A 23,813-nucleotide genomic window follows, 5' to 3' on the forward strand; every position below is an offset into this window, starting at 1 on the left:
GGAGGCTTCGAAGGTTTAGGAGTCCGCGGAGACAATCGGATCCGCGAGAAAACCGATCGCACAAAGCCGAAAGAAATTCTTTCAGCCGACCCGTCTGAAAAGGAGGACAAAGCTGGCGTTCGAGTGTCGCTTGGCCAAGCGTCGAAGAAAAAAGCTAGTCGGCTCGTTTTGTTAATCAAAGGACGTCGTTTCGGCTCGCGGTTTGACTAATAACGAGCATGTGTGCCGGCCCGCCGCGTGAAAAAGCCGAGAGGAAGTTTATAGAAAACGGAGCCGGCCAGCCGTCAGTCGCCCGATCCGCTCCGACGTGGCTCGTCGACAACCTCTGAACAAAGTACGATAGACGTTGTCGATGGTGAACAGGTGATGCAGGTGGATAACCACTGGTTATGATAAGAACAGCCGTGGAAACGAGGTTCGGTTGAGTCGCGCTTTTTGAGAATGGTTTGCTCGACGTTTCGTCGCGTCGCGGTGACAGCGTGCCTTTGGTATCGCGGATTAAAATATTGTGGGAGCCGTTGAGTCGGATGCGGGACGATCACGCGATCTCGCGATCTCGGTCTCGGTCTTGAGGGGTCCTGGATGCTGCTGGATGAACCAGCGGCGACGCTGATTGGCCGAGTTTCACGCGTCAGCTCGAACACCTGATTCTCGACTGCTGTTACGAGATGCGGTGCACGTCGGGACACGTGTTTCTGACAAGTTTGCTGATACTACTACGGGGCCGTCGCGCGAACGCCGCCGCCGAGGAGCCGCCTGAATTCCAGAACAAAGGTAAGTCGATTAACGTAACGATTTTAGGCTCGCGACGAGGATTTAGATCGACCGTGTTGCTGCTGCTGCTGCTCCTGCTGTTTCGTAGCGCGATCTTCTCGGCCGTGGTACGCGGCAACTTGCGCGGAACGAGCGTTTAGGACCGGTGGACACGCTGTTTCGTAGAAATCGAGTTGTCGCAATTGTTTATGGTGTCGGTTGAATATAGTACGAGTTTGTTATTTAACTATTTTTAACATAATTTTTTCTGTTAGTTGGTTTGGTGGGATAGAGGTCGAAGATGGTTAGATAGGGGTAGATGGAAGGCGATTTTTTGGGGGTTCGGGGTGTCAAAAATTAATATATATATATCTTTGCAAGATTTTTACTGTGAAAGAGGGTTTTGTTTAATTGAGGATAGTTGTCATGCGAATTTTAAAAATTTATGGTTTGCGTAGAAGAAACAATGATCACAAAACTACTATTTTTCTAATTATTTTTAGTGAAAATTTCATTGCAATATCTTTAATAGTTTAATAGTTACAACAACTTGTCATTGGATTCCTCAAACTGGAGCACAGTGCGCCTCGGTGGCTAGTAGGAAACGCTTCCGCCATTTATTTCGATACGCAACGTCATCGTCGCGAAGGAATGAAAAGGCTTGCTGCATTTCACTTCGTTTGTCGGAGAGACAAATGTGTGGTATCGATGTGTACGCAATCTACCGATTATCAATTAATCCGCGAATTAATCTGTATTTTACGCTTGACGCGGAACGATAATGCTAATTTATACCCTATTCTACTAGTGTCAATAACAGGGTAGAGAGGCACGAACGATATAATACTCGAGCGGTGCAATAAACATTTACCGGTACTGTAATTTCAGCCCACTATCCGAATGATCAATCCTCGTTACAACAATGAAATTTATCGGTCAATTGTCGTCACGTAGTGTCTTTCTGTCATTATCGTCGTTGTACTAAATGTTTTTAAAAATTGTAAAAATAATCGTTCAATTGTTGGAAAATTTGGAAGAAATTTTGAATCGATTTAAAAGTAATTGAAAAAAGTTGTAACAGACCGAATTAAAATTTATTGAATAAAATTGTAACATAATTCCATGCTTCAATCTTAATCTATTAACCCCAGAACTGCCCCATGGGGTTGCCATCAACCCCATAAAATTATAAAATTCTCTTTGACCGTGTAAATAAATAAATAAACAAACAAACATCTAAAACAACACAGAAAAATAAAAAGATCGTTCCAAAAATAATTCCCAAACAAAGGCGACGACTACAAGATCATCTAAGCAGCAACAATCAGCTTATCACACCCTCCTCGTCACCCACGGCACCATAATCGCTCTCGTTCGACGTTGACCCATTGAGAGAAGAAAGGCGACGCCGCTCGATCCGCTCGTCGGCTTATTTCGAAGCGAACGAGCACAGTGACCTCGGCCCGATTTAAATAAGTTCGAAGTTAGGTCGCCGGAGCCTATCGAACAACGACCGGAAGGATTCAAATAGATCGCGCACCCGCATACGGGCCAACAAAACACATTTTCGGCGAGGCGCCTAAACCGGCCAGCGTATTCCGCCTCTGAATCGCGTGGACATCCTAATTTCCTCTTGGACACCTTCGCCGTCGGTGTTCCATCAATTTTTCGCTCACGGATGAGGTATCTAGTTCTTTCTCGGATGAGACATCTAGCTCTTTTGGACAAGACATTTAGCTCTCTCGCGGACCAGGCATCTATTATAGCTTTCTCTCGCGTCCCTGGCTAGGGCCGACAGGAGAAGTTCCCGATTAACCCCTTGACGTACCCGTTGGGGCGTCACGGCGTCGTCAACGATAGCGACGAATTGTGACGTCATATGTGTGGATTGTATTAAATGGTAGACCGGAATTTAGTGGCAATTAGGAATATGTCAATTGGTATAATTTCTTAAAAGAGACAGCACTAATGTTTATTCCTGAATTTCCTTAAAATCTTAAATATTGATAAGGGATGAAAATTTGATTCCAATTTTAACGAACAGAATAACATCGATACTTAATTTATTTATTTATTATATACTATATACTGTATACTAGAAATTTCCATCGCGAGTCGGACTCGTCAAAGTACGGTAAAGGGTTTAATATTTGTCGTGGAAGACCGGTTCGATCGGACCAGGTCCCGTCGATCGCTCGTTGATCGCGTCGACGATCTCAGCACCGAAAGAGTACCGACGACGGAAATAGATTGCGATCGCGTGGCGTCGTTAGTATACACGTTGCTCCAATTTGCCGAGATTAGGTGCGCCCGCGGGCCCCGGATAATTGCGTTATCAATCTTCGACGTCTCGTTTACCTCGCGACTGACGCCCGTCAAAGACCGACGACGGCCCGAGCATGCCGTTATAGCCGGCGAAGAGGATGCGAATTGGCTGAAGGAAGGTGGAGAAAAAGAGAGAGAGAGATAGATAGATTGACATATAGATAGAGAGAGAGAGAGAGAGAGAGAGCCCTTTTTAATATTTTGTCCACAGCCTCAAAGACAATTAGAGAATAAATTCAGTAAATTCAGTTGAAAACTCTCTCGCGTTGTAGCTTAATTTCTAAACGAATATAGACGATTGTGGAAGAGGAGATACGATTATTCGAACCTCGCTGCTCAATTTTGTAATCGCCGATTGTCAACAACTGTAAAAATATGGCACGAGACTCGAATAATCGAATCTCCTCTTCCCTAATTGTCTACTTTTTACTTTACAAGCTCAGAGACAATTAGAGAGTAAATTCAGTAACTATAGTAAATTTTCTCACATTGTCCCTTAAGTTCTAAATAAGAATAGTCAATTTTGGAAGAGAAGATAAGATTATTATATGTAAAAATGAGGCACGAGACTCGAATAATCGAATCTCCTCTTCTCTAATTGTCCATTTTTTACTTTGCAAGCTGGGGAACTGTCGAGGAGAATTTACTGTATTATTTATAAAGTACAAGTTAAATATTTTAGTTTGTTCCATTATTCGAGTTAAGTCCAAGTTAAATATTCTAGTTAAAAATTATAAAGTTAAAGTAAAGAGAGAGAGAGAGTTAGATAGAGAGAGGGGGTGCTTTTGTCGATTTTTAGTATAATACTTCCTCAATGACCAATTTAGCCGTCAACAGAAACTATACTTTGGCAGAGGACCAAAGCCATCCGCGCTGTTTACACGCTATTAAAAAAGACTTCTTCGATCCGCTAGCAATCGCGCGAGCGCGAGCGCACTGCATGCTGTAATTCCTCGTCTTTTAACGCTCGTTTTACGGCGACCTTCGATCTCCACGCGCCTGCTGCACCGCGCACCCTGTGCCGCTAACCAGACTGCAAATCTTCTGGGAATCACTCTCGAAGACTGTTTCATGACGGCTTTTAAAATGCAGTAACTCTTTCCGCGCTAGATTCGATTATTTCCTTCTCAACGATAAAGGCAGTAGTTTACGTATAATGTTTTTTTATAGTATTGGAATGAGAAGAAAATTAGAAAATAGGTACAAGAATGAAAAATGTAATAACTATGTTTTGGATTTGGATTTATAAGGAATTGAGCTTTTTATTAGTTATTGGTAGCTATTAATTTTTATATTGGAAGGACAAGGAAAATTAGAAAATAGCTACAGCAAAAATGAAAAATGTAATAATTATGTTTTCAATTCAGATTTAGAAAGAATTGAGCTTTTCATTAATTATTAGTAGCTCACAGATTGTAACAAACAATTTACTGCAGTTTTAAAAACATCGCTGCGCCTTAAAGTATAGTCAAACACTTTTCACGATGTTAAATCACGATCTACAAAAATTGCGCAATAATCCACGATTTAATAAGCGATAATATCGCGCGAACACATCGCCGAGCTCTCGCCGAGTCCACGCAGAAGCGCGCGGTTCGCTTGGCAGAAAAGAATTCGCGCGACTTATTTTTGGCCGAGTTAAAAAGGCGCCGGCTTCATTTTGATCCGGTTGGCCATCAGTCACCGCCGCCGGGCGCGCGCGCGCGCTGCCCCTTCCCCGTGGCTCGGCCAATTTCCGAAATATACGAAAACGAGGCGGCGGAACGATTGCATCGGGAATACGGTCCGAGATTTCACGCGCGAAAAGGAATGCGCCGGGGCTCTCTCCTCTCGGGGGCTTTTAAGCGAGCGGCGGCGGAGAGGAGGGGGGTAGGGACGCGCGGTCTTTGAGGAGGAATTCGAAGAGGCTCTCCGGCGCGCTCCGAATTCCGGCTTCCCGTCGAATGTATAAATATGTTGCTGTCGTCGCGCTACACGGGATCCGCGGACGATTCCTTTATTCCCGCGAAAATATTTACAGTGGCGAACGTAAATACGAAGGGGGGCGAGGGGGCGAACGGCCAGGCCTCGCGGATCATCCATCATCGCGGGTGTAGGTATCGCCGCGCGGAATCCTTACATGTTTGTTTAACGGCGAACGTTGGCACGGACGCGCGCGGCCCCCGCGAAAGCAACACTTTCCGCGAAACGAAAGCACATAAAACGTCGCCGACCCGGGCCCCGACTTCCGAGACCCTTAATTGGCCCGCTGGTTTACGATGCAGTTCGACGCGCCGTTCTTTCGACGGCCCGAACGGCTCTGTCGATAATCGAGCCGCGCGATCTTTGTTTCGTTTTCTTGGTAAACAAATTTGGGTGTCTGGTTAGTGGAGCGGAGATTTGATGCATTTATAGCGGTCGTGGATGATTGTTTAACCATTTTAGTACCTACCCCTGGATATTCCCTGTAAGTCCGGGGGAACATTTATTGGAAATAAATCATGAGTATTGAAGAATGATATATTGTTGTTGACCAATTTTAAACAAATATCCTTAATATTTTCAATATTAAGATATCCTTAATATTTTATTAAACAACGATTTCGCTACCCTTTTTGAATTTGCTAATTGTCAGCTTTCACAAGATTGATAAATTAACCTAAAATGACATAAATGTTTACAGTCGAATGACCGCTCGGTAAAATGTTAAATTGAACGAAAAAGTGAAGCTTCTATCATAAAAATCTGAGAATAGAAATAAATGAAGACAATGAACAATTGCAGTGAATAGAAATGAAGAAAACAAAAATCCTTCCGTTCGAAGGATATTATTAAGTATAAAACAATATTTACTTACAAAAAATACTGTCTTCCAAAAATAATTTTAAGAGATCGTAGCGCAAGAGATCGTGCTTGCAACCCCATGCAAGGGGTTAAGGGTAGCTCGCAGCTCAGCGTGGCAGAAGGTCCAGCGAGGACGCGGCCTCTTGGTATATCGCCAAAGGACCCATAATTATTTAGATAGCCTGTCCGGGTGATTCCCCAGCCGAGGGTGCACGCGCTAGATTAAAGATGGTCGCGACGCCGCCCTCGTCTCCCTCCCCCTGCGTGGGGTTGTTCGAGAGACGAACGTCTCCCGTCTGATCACTTTGTATGGTAATTCCATCGGCTCGTCTCCGTTTCGTTGTTGAAACTTGGCCCCCGGTTTATGGGCCGGCTGTTCGGCGGCACCCCGAATAGTTTCATCGCCTCGTACACCCACTACTTTCCAGTTCGCCGAATTCTTTCGGCCGGAACTTGCCACGCATTCAATTTTCATCGCCGATAGTAATACGCTCTATGGGATCCATGGCGTAGTACAGTCTTCGATACAGCGATTAGGACGATCCCCGCATTTTAGTCATCACCCTGGCGATCATGTGTCTTGTTATCTCTTTTTGGAAATCGCACCTTTGTCTTCGCGAAAATAGAAAAACTGAGATAATTAAAATTCCAAATAAAATATAGAAAAACATTGGTTCATTGAAATTCAATTCCAAGTTTTTCTATATTTCATTTTCTGTATAAAATATAATTAAAATAAATTACGTTTTAAAGAAATAAATTACGTGAAAAAGATTAATACCGAGAAGTTAATATTTTTTGACGGTACAATAATTTATTTTAACATTAACTTTTACTTGATATAATTCCGCAGCGGTCGGCTTTGTTTTCGCGGGAATTATAAATTACAAAGCGATTCCCTGCAGTTAATAAATAAATAGCGAGCGAGATGCGGCATCTGGTGCAGCCATTTTTACCCAACGCGGTCTGAATTATTTCATATAAAAAAAGCTATGGTTAATAAAATCAGCGAAGGAAGCATTTACAAGTGGAGTTTAAATTATACAATTTTGATAATAAAATACAAGTAAATAAATATATTCAACAACAATAAAGGATTTCAAGCTCTTTTCCACGGCGAGTGAAATTGTTACCGAACATTTACTAAATTAATTCCCCCGCGGTCGTTAATAACGCGATCTTCGGCGTTTCCTCTGAAAAAAGTTACCGCAAATGATTTCTACGGGATCGACTCTTCCCTTTAAAGGTAATTAAAGTCCAACGCGGCGGAATTTACGCCGCGACTTTCCGCCGCGCCGGGCGATACATTCGTTTCGCCGCCGAATATTTATTCCCGTTGTCATAATAGCGCCGGGCAAACAAAAGCGCGAAGACCGGCGCGATAATTACTGGGCCCGGAAGCACCCGGCGAGAGTGGATTAAATTTATTATAATTTCTTGTTAGGCGAGTCGCTGCATTATACAACGGCTTCCGTTCGACGCAATAAAATCGATGGAATTGATACTTGTTGGAATAAAGTAACAATTTCACTAATCAACAATTTTTCAAATCTTTATTGCTATGGAAATTATTTTGCGATAGTATAATTTTAGCGGTGCCTCCGCTAAAATTAAGTAGTAATAAGTATTATTTGATCTCCTAACCTAAAATTCGTCTCCGTAATCTATAGTGATTTTCATTTGAAGTAACTTATTTTATTTTATATGATGTATGAATTTATTTTATATATGTATTGAAATATATGAATATGCATTGAATTTGTTACAATATTGTAGTGTTAAATAATGTTCGATGATGTTATTATAATGTTAAAATTATTTCGAAACGTGATACAATAATTTCTCATGAAGAGTCGTCGCTCGAGTGCAAAGGGTTAAAGAGAGTGTTAAGAACGAATAAATGTTAATTAAAACACAGCCTGAAAGAAATCATAGTACAAGTTAACCCTTTGCCGTACTTTAACTTCAATATATCGTCCTATTTTTAACAGGACAATTCGGATTTCTTGTATCGCTATAATATGGTACAATTGTATATTAATAATATTCACATTTACTAGATCATGCACGAAACCTTTACCACGAGTCCGACTCGTTAATGCGCGGCGAAGGGTTAACGAGGCACCGTGAAACGTCTAAAAAGTTTCGGGCCGCGCTCGTAAAACACCGAGGCGTGTTACATTCGCGTCGGGCGCCACGACGATAATCGCGGCCCCGGATGGAGGCGTCGTCGAACGTCGGCGTCGCGCGTTACCGAAAGAAAACGGGCACAGCCATCCAGCCGAAACGCGTAGGTGGTGACAGTCGGAATTTTATCGGGAACCCGAACTTCTTCTGGATAGGACAGCAACAGGTGTGTTGGCGCGGCGAAGTAGAATTACGCAAGGGCGGAATTGACTGAACCACGGCTTCGCCCGGGGTAGATTCGAACGAGATACCGAAAGGGAAAGGGGTCGAGGTGGAGGGGATGTATAACGTGGATTTCATAAAATATGGTGCGCGAGGTGTTTTAGGTGTTTGTGAGTCGTTTGTGGATAGGGGTGTCGGTTTGTTTGTTTTATTTACTTGGTATTAATGCGCCGGGTGCTATTTTAATTTTTTACGGAGACTAAATATGATGATAATGATAATAAAAATATGATAATAATGAGAATGAAAAGTAATAACACGGTCATCATTTTTATAGAAAATGAAATAACAGTATGATACTGTGGCCGCTTATTTATTTTTAATTCACAGTCTACCATTCTTAAAATTGTTAAGTCTATACCGAAATTACAACAACGCTAGATGGAATACCATAGACACCTAGCTCGTGGCAACACCGTGACATCTCCGGTTAGACGATTGGCGAACACGTTCGTCGCGTCGAGCGAAACAAAAGACAGGAAATTCCACGACAAGGCGCGAGACGCGATCGACGTCGGCCTTAGAGCAGATCGGCGTCGCTAAAAACTGGCGAATTAATTCCTCGTTGCGGCGGTATTGTCCGCCGGCTGCGACTTCGACTATTAACCCTTACACTGCGACTCCTCTTTCACGCTGCGTTCATTAACACTTACTTGCCTTTAATACGGTCCTTAATAAGACAGACAGTAGGACAGTCAATAGGTAACGACAGGTGACAATGACGGCTGATAGACCCATCCTGAAAATTGAAAATAAATAGAGAACTATGACAAAGGAAAAATAAAACGAGTGATGCTTGTCTAGATTGAATTTTTAAATTTATAAGAATGTATTTGAATATTTTCAAAATTGTTTCTTCTGCTTAATCTGGCAGCGATGAGCTTGAGCTCCATGCTGCATATTTATAATTAAGTAAATAAAAAAAAGAATGTCTTTAATAGGACCAGATAATTTTTATTTCTTCCATCGTCTTTACAATTTTTTATTTCTTCCATTGTCCAGTGTCCTTACGTTTTTATTCACATGTTTAAATATCTTTGATCAGAGAACAAAATTTGCTTTCCACTTAAAGGAACGGATAAACATTCGTACACAACTGCTTGTTATTATAAATCTCCATCCGACTCCGTCCGACTCGTTAAAGTACGGCAAGGGGTTAACAAGCCCCCCTTTCGGTATCTACTAGCGCCGTAAACGCGGTTCCTATAATGAATAAAGCATAACCGCGAGCGTCGCGAGTTTCGCTCGTGTTTTTTACGTACACGGCCGCAGCTGGCCTCATATTTCCACGTTATTCCGCTCGTCATACCCGCGGCTCGTAAATTACTTTAATGGCTGCTTTTTTGGATAGACCCCGCGGATTCGATTCGCGGGTGACGAACGCGGGCAGGGTGTGCTACGCGGCACTCGCGAAAAGGCCGGAGAAAAAGGGAGTCTCGCGCGCGCGCGGGGGCCACGAAAATAGACGACCCGAGCGGCGGAAGCGCGCGGTTTCCCAACCCCGCGCGCGCGCTCGCTATACAAAAATAACAAGCCTTACCCCTCGGCAGCGAGCATTATTTACATAACGCTATAGGGTATATACCCGCGGACCTGCATACGTATTCTTTTCTACGAATCTACCGATTTCCGCCGGCAATCGGAATTCTATTCTGAGATGCAACGCCGCCGCAGGACCGGGCCGCCGATTGTTTGGACAAGGGATCTTGTTTCTTGCTCCGGTAAAATTAGGGTTACGAGCCGGCTGGATGCTCGGAAAAAAACCGTAATAAAGCTTTCGACTCGCGGCTGCCCAGAAAGTCAATTAGCCGCGGGTAGAACGGGGTGGCGCCGCGACATCGGCCAAGATTGCGCAATGGCCGCGTGCGAGGATACGTGGACGTCGAGTTGTTCGTGTTTTCTTGGTTTTATGTTTTCTTGGTTTTCTGTGTGCTGCTGTGTCTGTGTGTCTGTCTGTATGTCTGTCGATCTGTGTGTCCGTGTGTCTGTCTATCTGTAGATCTGCTTACCTTTATATCTGCCTACCTGTAACCTGTATATCTGCTTACCTGTATGTCTGTCTACTTGTATGACTATCTACCTGTATATCTGCCTACCTGTATGTCTGCTTACCTGTATGACTATCTACCTGTATATCTGCCTACCTGTATGTCTGCTTACCTGTATGTCTGCTTACCCGGACATCTGCTTACCTGTATTTCCGCTTACCTGTATATCTGCTTACCTGTATGTCTGCCTACCTGAATGACTATCTACCTGTATGTCTCTACTTACCTGTATGTCTGTCTACCTGTATATCTTTTTATCCGTATATCTGTCTATCTGTATCTCTCTTCATCTCTCTTCATCTCTCTCTATGTGTCTGTCTCTCTGTACACGTCTTTACATGTATAGTACGGTCGTTCGCATCGGTGGACGCGAGATCGCAGAGCGCGACCGTGTAACGCAGCGACGAAACGCTCTGTCGGGAAGACAAACTGGTTTCGGTCGTTCGCCTTTCAGCGACGCGCTACGCCCCGCGGAACACGAAAAAGCTATACCGGATGGAAAATCGAAAGCGTCGACGGCACGCGACTCCGGGACGGTGCCGCGAGCGGGGAATCGGGAGCCGAATGGCCAGCGGGAACACGACGCCCCGTTTATCGCTTATCGCGTCGATTTCAATCTTTCTCGGTTCCGCTCGACTGTTTTACGTAGTTTCGACGGCGCGATCGTCCTCGCGCTTTTATAGCTTTGATTTTACTGGGACAGTCGGTTTTAGAGACGGTGTCGTAGGAGAGGGTAAGTCGGGCATTAGTTTATTGGCGGTGAGCACGTAGGGATCATATAATAAATAATTTTTCTTTTCTAATTTTTGATGCTGTAAGAATAAATTTTATATAGCGATTTTGTTACTTCGAGTATACGTTGCAACAGAAATTATAGAAATTTTATATAAATCTTGTTATTTGTTATAAAATAGTATATGTTAGCGACGTCTGTAGCTTGATAGTTCTAGTATTAATTTATAAGAATTCAGTAATTAAGTGAATCATTTATAAGAGTAAGAATTGACCTAATTACCTCGCAAGGGTTAATTTCTGAAATTTCTTGACATCGCAACAAAAATTGTAGAAATTTTAAATAACTCTTGTCATTTCTTATAAAGCAGATACTTCCAGTATTGACTTCCAAAAATTCAATAATTAAATGAACGATATAAACGAGTCGAAATTGACCCAACTACCTCGCAAGGGTTAATTTCTGAAATTTCTGGTTATCGCGACTAGCCTTGGAAATACGTAAGCGCGTGGGACCGGTGACGCCAAAGCGCAACGTGTCACCGGCTTATGATTTCATCGACACCTTGTAGATTCGGTATCGCGTCCAACTCGCATGATTCGCGACTTTTCCGCGACGCGCAACGTCCCCGCGATGTAATTTTAGGCGGCGTCACCGCGTCGGGAGGAAAATAGCCGCGACATATCGCGTGCGTGGGAACACCGGTGTTAACGCACACCCCGGTATGCCATTGATAAAAGTCGGCCATTCTGTCTTGGCAGGCATTCCGGGGTTCGGTGTCGAATCCTCGAGGATCCATGGATCGCGTCGGTGTGTACGGCGCGAAGAGGAGCCGCTTGGCAACGGCTATTCATTTGTTCGATTAACCGCGGGGACTTTAATTGAAACGCGCGCGAATAGTACGACCGATCGCTGGCCTGTGTAACGAGCATAATGGCGAGCCAAGTTAGAGACGGTGCAACGGTGCATCGCGTTGCATCGCGTTGCATCGGTGCATCGGTGCATTGCGTTGCAGTGCGTTACATTGCTGCACGCCGCACGAACGCGATATCAATCGTTCGCGAGCCGCTTTTAGAAATATTAGGGCGCTCATAAAAAATTAAATAAATATAACCGAGTTACGCTATGTTACGATCTATTGTTACTATATTTTTAATATAATAAATAATATGTAATATAATAAATTCTGTAAGCAAAAGGAGATGTAATATAATGATACAACAGTTCTGTAAGCAAATAAAAATACAACATAACAATATAAAAATTCTGTACGCCAAAGAAAATATAATACAATAATTTAACAATTCTATATGCAAAATAAAATGTAACATAATAATTCTATAAGTAAAAGAAAATATAATATAGTATAATAATAATTAAATGCATCTCGCATTGTTTAAACCGAAGAAAAATATTACAATTCGCCCCAAATAAGATGTCGTAATACTTTTAAAGGGGGCTGTACATGGCACGAAGTCCCGCTAGCAGGGAAAACGCGCTTCATTAGCGCCACTTTCGCTCGCGTTCCCGTGTCACCCTTAACGAGCCCCGCCGAGGCAGAGTCGACGAAAAGGGCCGGGCGAGGGGCTGAAACGCGGGCGCGCGGCGTTCCCTGCAAAAAAAAATTGTTAGCGCGGGACCAATCCCCCCCACACACACACGCGCGCGCCTCCCCTTTTCAACGCGTTTCACGATCCGCTCTCTGTGTTGCAGCGCCGCTTAGGCTAGTCTGGGCCAGCGAGGGCGAGGAAGTCGAATTACCCTGCGACATCACCCCGCCCACGCCCAACGACACTGTAAACATGGTGCTCTGGTTCAAGGATTCCGAGGGGATACCCCTGTACAGGTAAATGTCTCCTTTCCACTCTCGGCCGTTTAAATCTTAAGAGGCCATTCTTGCGTGAACGACGGGCGGTGATTTTTTTTTTAAGCTTTCTCCGGGATATTTTTTCGCGGAGAACAAATTTAGTCAAATTTGCAAGGTTTATTTGTCTCGAGCACGTTTGTAAATGTTTTTAATTGCAGTAGAATTGTTTATGGCATTGGTTGCGTCGAGGGATGGTCCTGTTTGAAAAACGTCGTGACGTGGTACCCTTTATTACTGTTATTTTTATTTATTTATTTGTTAATTTGTTGGAAGATGACTTTCAAGTATACACAACTAGTAATTTTTTTATTTAGTTTTATTCAGTTTATAATTATCACTATATTTCTAATATATATTACAGTATAAAATATTATATATAATATTGTATTATAATATATAAAGGTCCAAAGGATTTGAATATTATTATTTTTTAATAATTTGCGATTAGGAAAGGCAATTTTAAAAATGAAATAGAAAATAGAAAGCTTTAGTATAGCAATTATATATAAAGAGATCACAGTAAAATCATAACATATATTATACTCTAATATAAAATCAAATAATTCTAATTAAAAATTAAGTCACCCCTCCTCTTAGAAACTGACACAAAAAGCAGCTGCCTTTAGCGACCCACAAATCTAGTGTTAATTAGTACGAGCCCGACTATGTTGCTAAGAACAAGTTGAAAAATATTATTTCCCCAGCAACGTTCCAATGCACTGTTTTTTAATTACATAGAAACGGAGACGACCCCTCGAAAGAGAAGTCTCTCTGTTTATCCGGCAGCCTGCACATGCACGGATATACGAGAAACAGTGCGCCAGGACGAACTAATTACTGCTGGAACTTCATTCGTTATAGCCCCCTCTGTTTGTTCTAGCGTGCGTCTGGATACATGTATTTTAGGCGTAATCCGTCCCAGTTGCGGAATCCGGGCTCTCTATATCCTAGAGCGGTTGCCAATTTGCCCGTTTACATTCGGAAGGGGTCTCGCCGGGGCAATACGTGTGCTCGCGCCCCCCGCTCTTTTGTCTTTTTTTTTCTATCTTTTTATACGCGATTCGGGAATCGTTTTATTGGATTATCGATGGGTAACTGTCTGTGACAAACTCATTGTTTGTAAGTGAAAATAATTCAACGTGTCAATCGATGTCCGATCTTGAAATTGGAACTTTGGAGTTCGACCTTTAGGGTTTTTATCTTTAAGGTATAAAGGTCTATAGTTTAGGTTATGTATAGCGTGGTTTATTTAAATTGTTCCGGTTGAATATTTCTAAAATTCTTAAAAATACTGAATAATGTTTTGGATGAAATTTGAATGCTTTTAAGAGGCTCGTAATTTAATATTAATAAGATTTATGTAAGTGAATGCTTCGAGAGCATATGAAGGTTAACTTTATTTTTGTAAAATGGAATAATTTTTATCATACTAGTCGATTTAGCTCGTCTTTTCAAATTAATTTCTAAACAAACAGACTACAAATTTCAAATTAATAGCTAAATATTTATTTAACAAAGAGCGTGTGCAGTTTAATGAACGAATTTTGATACGAGAAGTCGCCGTCGTCCATTCGATTCGAAAGCCACCGGGAACGAGTTCCGATCGCTCGTTGATCCCTCGGCTCTCGAAACGGGGCGATTGATCGGAAAGCGTCGAATCAAAGCCCGGACGAGTTTACACTGTCATCGCCGCTTCCCCCCCGGGCTCGTGTTTCGCGCGCTTCCGCGTCCCGGCGAGCCTGACACCGAAAGAAGAATGCTCCGCGTCCCGTGCCACGAACCACCGGATCTCGGTCACGCTTAATATTCGCGCGAATGCCATTGTTCTGAGATCGCATCTAGAAATATCTCGACCCAGGCCACCGGAATAGGGTCTATCCGTCTCTCTTTCACTCTATTTCACTCGCGGCACTCTCTCCGCTATTGTGCACCTTTAAACGCATCGCCGCCGAGAATACCGGCCACCGAAAACCTGGCCAACGTCCTGCCAGTCGCGCGCCGAAAACCGGAATTATATCCGGACGCGAGAACTCTTCGAGAGTCGTCCGGCTGTCGTGTCGGTCGGGCGTAGAGCGCGAGCGATTAATCGCCCGGGCATCGAAAGATATATCGAGTCAGAGATAAACAAACACAACGGCGATCCTTTTCACCCCCTTCTCTCCGTATTCTATCGACGAGTCTCGTCGATGTTTGCCGGTGCCGCGCCGGGCGAAATTTCTGAATGACGCCGCGCCGAAATAGATCAACCGATCGAACCTCCGCGCGCTGACAAATCCAAGCGGCGCGGGCACGGCGAGTTCGTTTATTTACGAAGAGCGGCGCGGGGCTCGTTCGCGAACCGTGGCGCGCGCGCGCGCGCGGATTCCGCCGCTGCGGAAACGTCGGATTCGAGGCGCGACGGTTTTTGTGAGCTGGAGGATAGATAGTTAATTCGAGGGCTGCGTTGGGGAGAGTTAACTTGGAATTTATATTTGTTGTTGGGGTGGAGGTGTAGGTGAGATGGAGGATTTTTATGGGGTCCCAGAGTGGAGCCCTTGAATTTAGAGATTTGCAAATGGCTTGGTTTCAGAGCTCTTGGAGTTGGAGATTTTTATGGGGCTCCAAAGCGGAGCCCTCGATTTTAGAGATTTGCAAATTTCATCGTTAGCTAGCTCTTGGATTTGAAGATTTTTATGGGGCTCCAGAGCGGAGCCCTCGAATTTAGAGATTTGCAAATGGCTCCACTCTGGTGCCCTCGAAATTGAAAATTTGCAAATGGCTCCACTCTGGAGCCCTCGAAATTAAAAATTTGCAAATGGCTCCACTTTGGAGCCCTCGAGTCCAAGGGATGATAATTCCTCCCTATTTAGAAGTTTAAACATCAAATATTTTTATAAAGTGGGTCGTTAATAATTCATTGTGCACAAGTAGACTAACCCAAGCATCGTTATTTAAGACACCGAGATATTAATCATCTCACTGACATAGTATTAATTAATTCGCTAGCATGTCATTAATTAACTCTGTGACAAAGCTACGCCACCATGTAGATTATGCTTGTTGTTACCTAACATTATGTAACAGGTCCTTACATTATGTACCCAGAACTTTACAGTATAACCTTACATTATGTAGCAGGACCTTACATTATAACCTTACACTGTATAACAGAAAACTATACGGTATTGCAATAAATAAATAATAATAGCGTTAAGGAGATATCAAGATTAATTAATTAAATCTGACGGAGCTACTCCACTATGTAGATTATGCCAGTTGCTAAATTACATTATAATCCTGCATTTTCTATAATAGAAAACAATTCCGTATAGCATTAAATAAATAATAATAATAATAATAACGTTGAGGATATATCAAGATACTGTCAAGTGGCGTCTATCAAACATTATAATTGTTTCGTATGCTTGCTTGAAATCGCGTTAGCCGTAAAAGAGGTGAACCGTCAACAAAACTAACTTCTCATTGTCTCGCGGTGTCAATCTCGTGACTTATACGCGAAGTGTCTTTGTTTATAAGTCCTGTCCTGCGCGTGCGACGTCTGTATGTTTTGATCGCGGCTCTCTACAATAGTCGTAAACGGTTCGACGGACGGCGTCGGCAGATAATCGCCTGTTGAGGCCTCGCTCAACAGATCATCAACGCGTCGACGGTAATTTTCTTTGCAGACAAATTCCGAAAGGAAAATTTTTAATATATTTTTAACACTTTTATCTTGGCACTGGTTAAATACTTGTGACAGTAATTTTTTAATAATTTTGAATATTCTTTTTTATTCTATTGTTGTTCATTGTGATAAATATTTTAATTTTCTAGTTTCTATTTAATTAATTAAATTGCTTGGACTTCGTGGGAATTTTATTTTATTCATATTATCCATCGCATACTTTATTCACATTATTTTCTATATTCACTTGATTTACTTGATTTTCTATATTTATTTGATTTACTTGATTTACTTTGTCTCATTTATTTTATTTTTATTTTATTTAGTTTATTAACCGTGAAGGTACCTAATATTAACTCTTTGCATTCAAAGCCATTTTAACTGTAAATTCGAAATAATTGTCCTAACTCATAGTATTCTCATTGCGTGCAACACAGTGCACTTTTATTTATATAAAATTAATTTTTGTGACTCATAGTAACGATTTAACTATTTAACAATTTTTTTAAATCTAAACATTGTTGTTACAAAAATGATCTAAGAACGTGACAGAACGATTATAGCGGTACCTTACATTGCAAAGGGTTAAAACAATCATATAACAATACAGGAGCTTGGAATAATAAAATCCAACGCTTCCATCTCGACGATAGATAACGAACGATTGACCAGCCAATAAAAAGCCGATTTATCCCCTCGTTTTCGCGATCGAGAATCCGTAAAATTGCCCGTCTATTATCGACAACCGGGTAACGGACTAAAAAGCGGCCGAAGAAAGTCGTCGAACTCGTTCGACTCGTACGACGAAAAGTTTCCATCGCTTCCGGATCCGCGGCCGACGCGTGGAAGGGGGGGAGGGGGACGTTTGTTTCCGCCACGGGTGGAAAGCCTTCGCGTGGTAAACACTGGTTCGGCCGGTTTCGGTGACTAACTCTAGCACGCGGGTTCTATTCGCGGCGAGAAAAAGGCTACTTGGCAACCGCCCGGTCAGCGAATTTAGATCCGCCGCGAACCGTTGACCGTTACGCAATGTCGAGGAGGAAATCACTGGGGCGACCGTCCGCGCGGCCAAAGAACGGACACGCCGCCGATTTTCCGGACAAGCGGCCGATATTTCCCGGAAAATTTGCCGCGAACGAAACGGAGACGCCTCGCTCGAGGCGAACAATTGCGCCATTTATTTTATAAAAATAGCCATTTATCACTTTCTGCTGTTGACTACAATAACGTACATATTAACCACTTAATAATTGCAATTATTATAACAAAAATTATAGACACAAATCTCTTAGACCCACATAGTCAATATGACACACTGATATCATATATTTTATCTTCTTAAACGCAAACCCTTAGGTATCTTAATTTTAATAAAAATTGTCTTAGTTAACAATATATAATTATTTATAATTTTAACCTAATTACAACAATATTTCCGTCGCATTTGTAAACCAATGCATCCGTTCTAATTCCGTCGATTTTCTGTTGCCGTGGGTTCCACGTCGCGTCAGATTCCCATGGGTTTTTTCCGCGGCAACTGGTTATGGGGGGGCGGGTTTCGGCGCAAATAACCGAACCCGTAAAGTCCCGGGGCCAGCCACCTGCTTAGCGTTCGTCTCGCATGTCGCTCGTTTTCTCCGTTGTATCTTTTTACGAGCATTCTTTGATGGGGGACCGGTGCCTGACGCCTTCTCGCGTTTCGGAACCACGTGTTTTCCACCCTCTTTTTTTCTTCGAAGAAACGCTTTCTGATTCGGGCGCGGCCGTCCGTGATCCAGAAACCCGGAAACGCGGCGAATGCTCTTCACGTTTTTTTTAAATAATTTTCTTTGCGCCGTTTCTGGGAAATTGTCGCGAAATAAAATATTGCAAATTTATAGCGTCGCTCGAACGTTTTCTTTTCGGAAATTTATTCCCTCGAGCTCGGGTCCCTTTGTTAGATTTTTAAGATACTTTTGTAATAACAGTGGATAAGGAATTATATAATTTTTAGATAACATAGATGGTAATTAATATTTTTTAATTTTATTTTAGTTTTTCGCGAGGAGCGGTAACTTCGCTAGCGAATTGTTTATTCTCGACAGACAATTTTTCTCAATAATTTCTAATAATTTTTAATTCTCGATAATTGTTTATTCTCAAACCGCTATGACGACGATTGCAGCCTGGACGCAAGAAGCGGTAACATTTCGTCGGCGGTTCACTGGGCGGTCAGCGACGACCTGGGCAAACGAACATACTTCCAGATCGGCGACGGTCAAAGGGCGAAACTGAAGATCACGAAGGTGAGCTACAAGGACCAGGGTATCTTCAGGTGCCGCGTAGATTTCATCGATTCGCCGACCAGGAACTTCCGAGTGAATCTTACCCTCGTCGGTGAGTACGCGTCTCTTTCCCTTCCCGGTTTTGAAGCCGCCGCGCAAGCGGACTGTTATCTCCCGGAATATCGCCGGGACCGAAAAAACTTTTCGCATGAAAGTTACATGCCGTGGCCCGCGGAGTGCAAAGTTTTTGGCCCGCCGGACGAATTTCTCCGGGCGTTATTAATCCAGGAGATTAATTCAAGCCTTCTTACTCCTGACGAGGAACATTGTCCGACCTCTAATTTCGGGTGGAAACTTTGTTTGTAGAAAGCGGGCCCCCCGTCTTTTTTATCGGCAGCGGGACCGGCCGCCTCGAGAGAGCTTAAAGGGTTGAGAGCCGACGAAAATTGCCGGCACGGCTATCTTAAAGGGACGTTAAAGATTAAACCACCATTCGGCCGAGATGTCCGATTCTTTTCGCAGAGATAATCCATAAAGTTTGGGGCGGTTCAGCCCCAAACTATTGTCTTGACACTTGGTCGAATGGGGGAGATCTCCCTGTTTGAAATCGAGTCGTTTGATTTTACGATGATCAAGATTTTATCGTTGTCATTTCCAGGGTATACGATTGTCTAAGGAGTAATTGATGCTATGTAATTATTTTTTATTTGATTGGATATAATATTGTTATTTTATGAAATTTCTTAGACTTTTGGGACGCGGTTATTAAATTTTGAAATCGTAGCGATTAGTAGCCGAATCGCATAATTTAGGCTAGCAATCGCTTATTTCGCAATTACTTTTGTAATATAATAACGTAATGTAATAATTTATAGTAATTATTACATAATTACCATATTCCGTAATCAAAGAATTAATTTCCACTAAAAGACTATACCATAATAAACTCGTTTCATTTTTATATATTCAACTATTAATAATTACATAAAATATATCAATATTTAATTCCAATATCAAACGTCTAGTTTAATTAACATCGTACAAAGCTACCAGCCACAAAACGTGTTAATGATTACCGTGTTCATCAGTGGCAACGATCTCAGTTCGCTCCGATCATTACCTTGTTCATTAATCACGATTACTTGATAATCGTAACCCATTAATCATTTCCACGATTCCACGATTCAATTGTAATTGTTAAATCAGATTACTTTCTGCTTAACACTGATCCACGGGAGACGACGGTCCATTTACCCTCGATTTGCCGGACACACAAATAATTAAATGTTCAACTCTCGAGGATTTGAAAGATACGCGAAAGGAAATTTGCTATCGTTTCTTCTTTACAGAGAAGCCATCCGTGCCTATGATATATGACGCGCAAGGCCGCGAGGTGACAGGACTGGCTGGCCCTTTTCTGGAGGGCTACAATCTAGCGTTGGTCTGCCAGGTGTCCGGAGGTAAATTAACTATGGAGATAGGGGATAGAAGGGTGGTGGAGCCGGTTACTTTGGGTGACCAGTTGCTGTGCCTTTGCTCTGTTTTTTCAGTGTAATTAAATTTATGTTGGAAGAATGATTTTTTAAATTTTATTTTATTTTGATTTCGCATTTTACTTTATATTTCTTTAATATTCAACTTTATATTTATTCAATATTTAACTTTACATTCATTTAATATTTAATTTTATATTTATTCAATATTTAACTCTACATTCATTTAATATTTAATTTTATATTTATCCAATATTTAACGAATACATTAATATGTTAACCACATAATCAATTATTATATTAACATATCAATGATACAATTAATTATTGTATTAATATTTGTTTATGATAATAATTAAAATTATTGTATTAACCAAGTACTATATTACTATATTACTATAGTATCAATATTACTATATTATATAATATAACACAGTATTCACAAATATATTATAACACCATCTAACTAATAAATTAACAAACTAATGTAACGTAGATATAAAACGAATGGCTGCGTTTTAGGAAGACCAAAGCCGGCGGTGACATGGTGGAAGGACGGCGAGCTCCTTGACAGCGTGGTGGACACGATGGTCGGCATGCCACGTAAATTCACCTCGAACCACCTCTTCATCGACAAGGTGACGCGCTCGTTGCGCGGCACGAAGCTGATCTGCAAGGCGCAATCGGCACCCATGACCGCGCCGATCGTGCGGGAAGTTCCCTTGGACATTTACCGTAAGTACCCAGCGATCTTCGGCCGTCGTCTATGGTTATCGACGCGACGTCGAGGCGACGTCGAGGCGTCGCAGGAAAGAGAAGGGTGAGAGAGAGGCGGGTCGTGGATCGCGGGCCGACGACGCGTTCGAAAAAAGGCGAACCGCGACCGATCGTAACATCTGTTCGAAATAAAACAGGAACGAGTGCGCGCGCTCCTCTCAAGGTCGCTTCTTTGAATTTCAATGCGTGCTAAAAGCGATCCTCGCGAACCACGAGAGCGCGCGCGTGCGCGCGCGCGCGGACGGGTTGCAGCAACGACGGCGCTACAATTCGACGCGCGCACGTGCTCGCTCGTTTTATTACGCGTCGATAACGACCGCGCGCGCGGGAATTCCGCGGCGTTACGCAACCGATCGCTGCGTTGTCCGCGGTGTACACCTACGATCGACGCGTCGCGACGCCTTCCGAACGGAAATGTCCTTCTCGCTCGGCCCGCGGATACAGCGTCCTGTCGCATGCCGGCTCGGAGACCGAGGGAGAAAGAAATTTAAATATAGCCGAGCCGCAGCGAGTGACCCGCGGCGGAAGCCAGATGAATTCCAACGATTTCGCCTGGACCTCCTTAACTCCTTTGACGGTCGGATTTCGTGGAATCGTCGTCGAATGTAAAAATACGCGCGCGAGGGAGCCGCGGCGACTCGTTATTTTCGCCCGGCGAGAGGCCGGGCGATTACGAGACCCGCTAACGCGACTTTTCGCGCGGGTTGCTCGAGAGTTTAACGGCACCTACGTACAACTGTCCGCACTCTCGCGAGACGACTTATGTCAGATCCCGCGCACGAGGTTTGCGAGGAATATCGGAATTCTGCGCGGAAATCGAGATGAGGGAATTCGAGTGATTTAATTCTTTCGGTGCGAGGCTTGCGAAAATTTGTAATTAGCACGTCATACTAAATTAATATTATTAGTACCAATAGTAACAGTATTCATACTATTTAATACTAATTATAGCAATATTTATATAAAATTGTATTAATTATAGCGATCGCCATATGCATACTGAATATATCCAGCATTCGTAATGAAAGGGTTAGATTAGACTTGGAGCACAGTAGTTCGGTTTAAATATTTCAGTGACTTCGAAAGATAAAATCAACTCGTCGAAATTAATAATTATTCAATTTTTATTATTTTACAAAGGTCTACGAAAATTATAAATCAAAAAATTGATGAAGTTGAATAAATATTATGAGAGCAATATATTTGAGAGCAGCCTGTAATGTAATATTATTAATATAATATGTTACAATAATGTTATATATTATATCTCTAATTATGTTCCATATTTTAGCTGAGTCTTTTTTTATATTTTAAAGAACGTATCTCGCTAGTAAGAATAAATAAATAAATTGTTTTCTTAACATTCTGCAAGCATTGCATGGTAGCTTCTTGAAGAAGCTAGAGGACGCCGCACTGATAATGGCGGTGTTGCACTTAATATTGTAGCGGAGCCTGTTTCGGAGATAATGAAACACTTTAACACCCTTAATGGGAATAAAGGATAACATGTGAACGCAATCCGGGAGCTGCTGCTCTCGGCTCTTCAATTATTCAGTTGATTAATTAACGATCCAGCGACTGGTAGCTTATAAATCGGATTTTTCTCTAAATCAGTAGCCTGTGGATTAGTTGTCATAAGAATCTATTATTATTATCTGAAATTGAGCTTTTTTTATTTAAAGATTCAGCGTCGTATTGTTAGATTGTGTTACTGCAAGCTCCAGTATTTTTATATAGTTTCTTACATATTATTTATACATATAATTTAAAGGTATATAATAAAACATAGTAAATTAAATTATTTTCTAGTATTATTATATAATTTTTTACATTTACTCTGTAATAAACAATTGCTCGGTAACGAACAGGAGCAGCTGCTGAAATGTTAAGTGAATCCCCGGTAAAACCATCCACCAACGACAATAAGAACCGTTCGACGTTTTTGCAGTGAAGCCGGCGGTGGTCAAGATCATCTTCTCGGACGATCAGATTTACGCCGGCCGTCCGTTCGCGATCCGCTGCGAGACCTGGGGCAGCTCGCCGGCGGCGCGTATCGTCTGGAGGCTGGGCGAGCAAGTGATAGGGGAGCCGAACGTGTCTACCACGCAGAGGAGCAACTCCACGGTCAGCAAGCTGGCGCTGGCTCTCGACAAGAACGACAACGGCAAGAAATTAACCTGCCGAGCCGAAAATCCCAGATTTCCCGGCGGAAGCCTAGAGCAAACTAGAGTGCTGAACGTCGCCTGTGAGTACATCCGACGCCCTCGTGTCCTCCCCCTTAGCGTTAGTTCTCCAGCCCCTTTTAACCCAGCGTTCTATCCTCCCTTTCTCCTCTTCTCAGCTTTCGTTCCCCATTCTCTTCTTCTCAGCGTTAGGTCCCCCCTTTCTCCGTCCTCAGCAATAGATCCCCCCTTTCTCCTCTTCTCAGCGTTAGACCCCCCTGTTTAGCCTCTTCTCAGCGTTAGGTTCCCCCTTTCTCCGTCCTCAGCGTTCGATCCCCCCTTTCTCTCCCCTAAACTTTCGATCCCCCTTCTCCTCTTCTCAGCGTTAGTTCCCCCTTTCTCCTCTTCTCAGCTTTCGATCCCCCCTTTTTTCCTCTTCTCAGCGATGGATCCCCTTTTCTTCCTCTTCTCAGCGTTCGATCCCCTTTTCTTCCT

At 42.7% G+C, this 23,813-nt stretch overlaps 1 protein-coding gene across 1 annotated transcript in view; it reads left to right on the forward strand.

The window, feature by feature from the left end:
- The first annotated feature begins 12,303 nt into the window (after positions 1–12,303).
- The window catches only part of Side (motor axon guidance molcule sidestep), a 17,119-nt gene continuing 5,609 nt past the window's right edge, over positions 12,304–23,813 (forward strand). Inside the window, exons 1-6 of the mRNA XM_078177754.1 lie at positions 12,304–12,319; positions 12,805–12,937; positions 18,787–18,998; positions 20,236–20,346; positions 20,902–21,114; positions 23,105–23,401. Of these exons, the coding sequence (XP_078033880.1) occupies positions 12,304–12,319; positions 12,805–12,937; positions 18,787–18,998; positions 20,236–20,346; positions 20,902–21,114; positions 23,105–23,401 (982 nt within the window). The remainder of the gene's footprint in view (positions 12,320–12,804; positions 12,938–18,786; positions 18,999–20,235; positions 20,347–20,901; positions 21,115–23,104; positions 23,402–23,813) is intronic.

The sequence above is a fragment of the Augochlora pura genome, chromosome 4 (assembly GCF_028453695.1).
Source record: "Augochlora pura isolate Apur16 chromosome 4, APUR_v2.2.1, whole genome shotgun sequence".
NCBI classification, from domain to species: Eukaryota; Metazoa; Arthropoda; class Insecta; order Hymenoptera; family Halictidae; genus Augochlora; species Augochlora pura.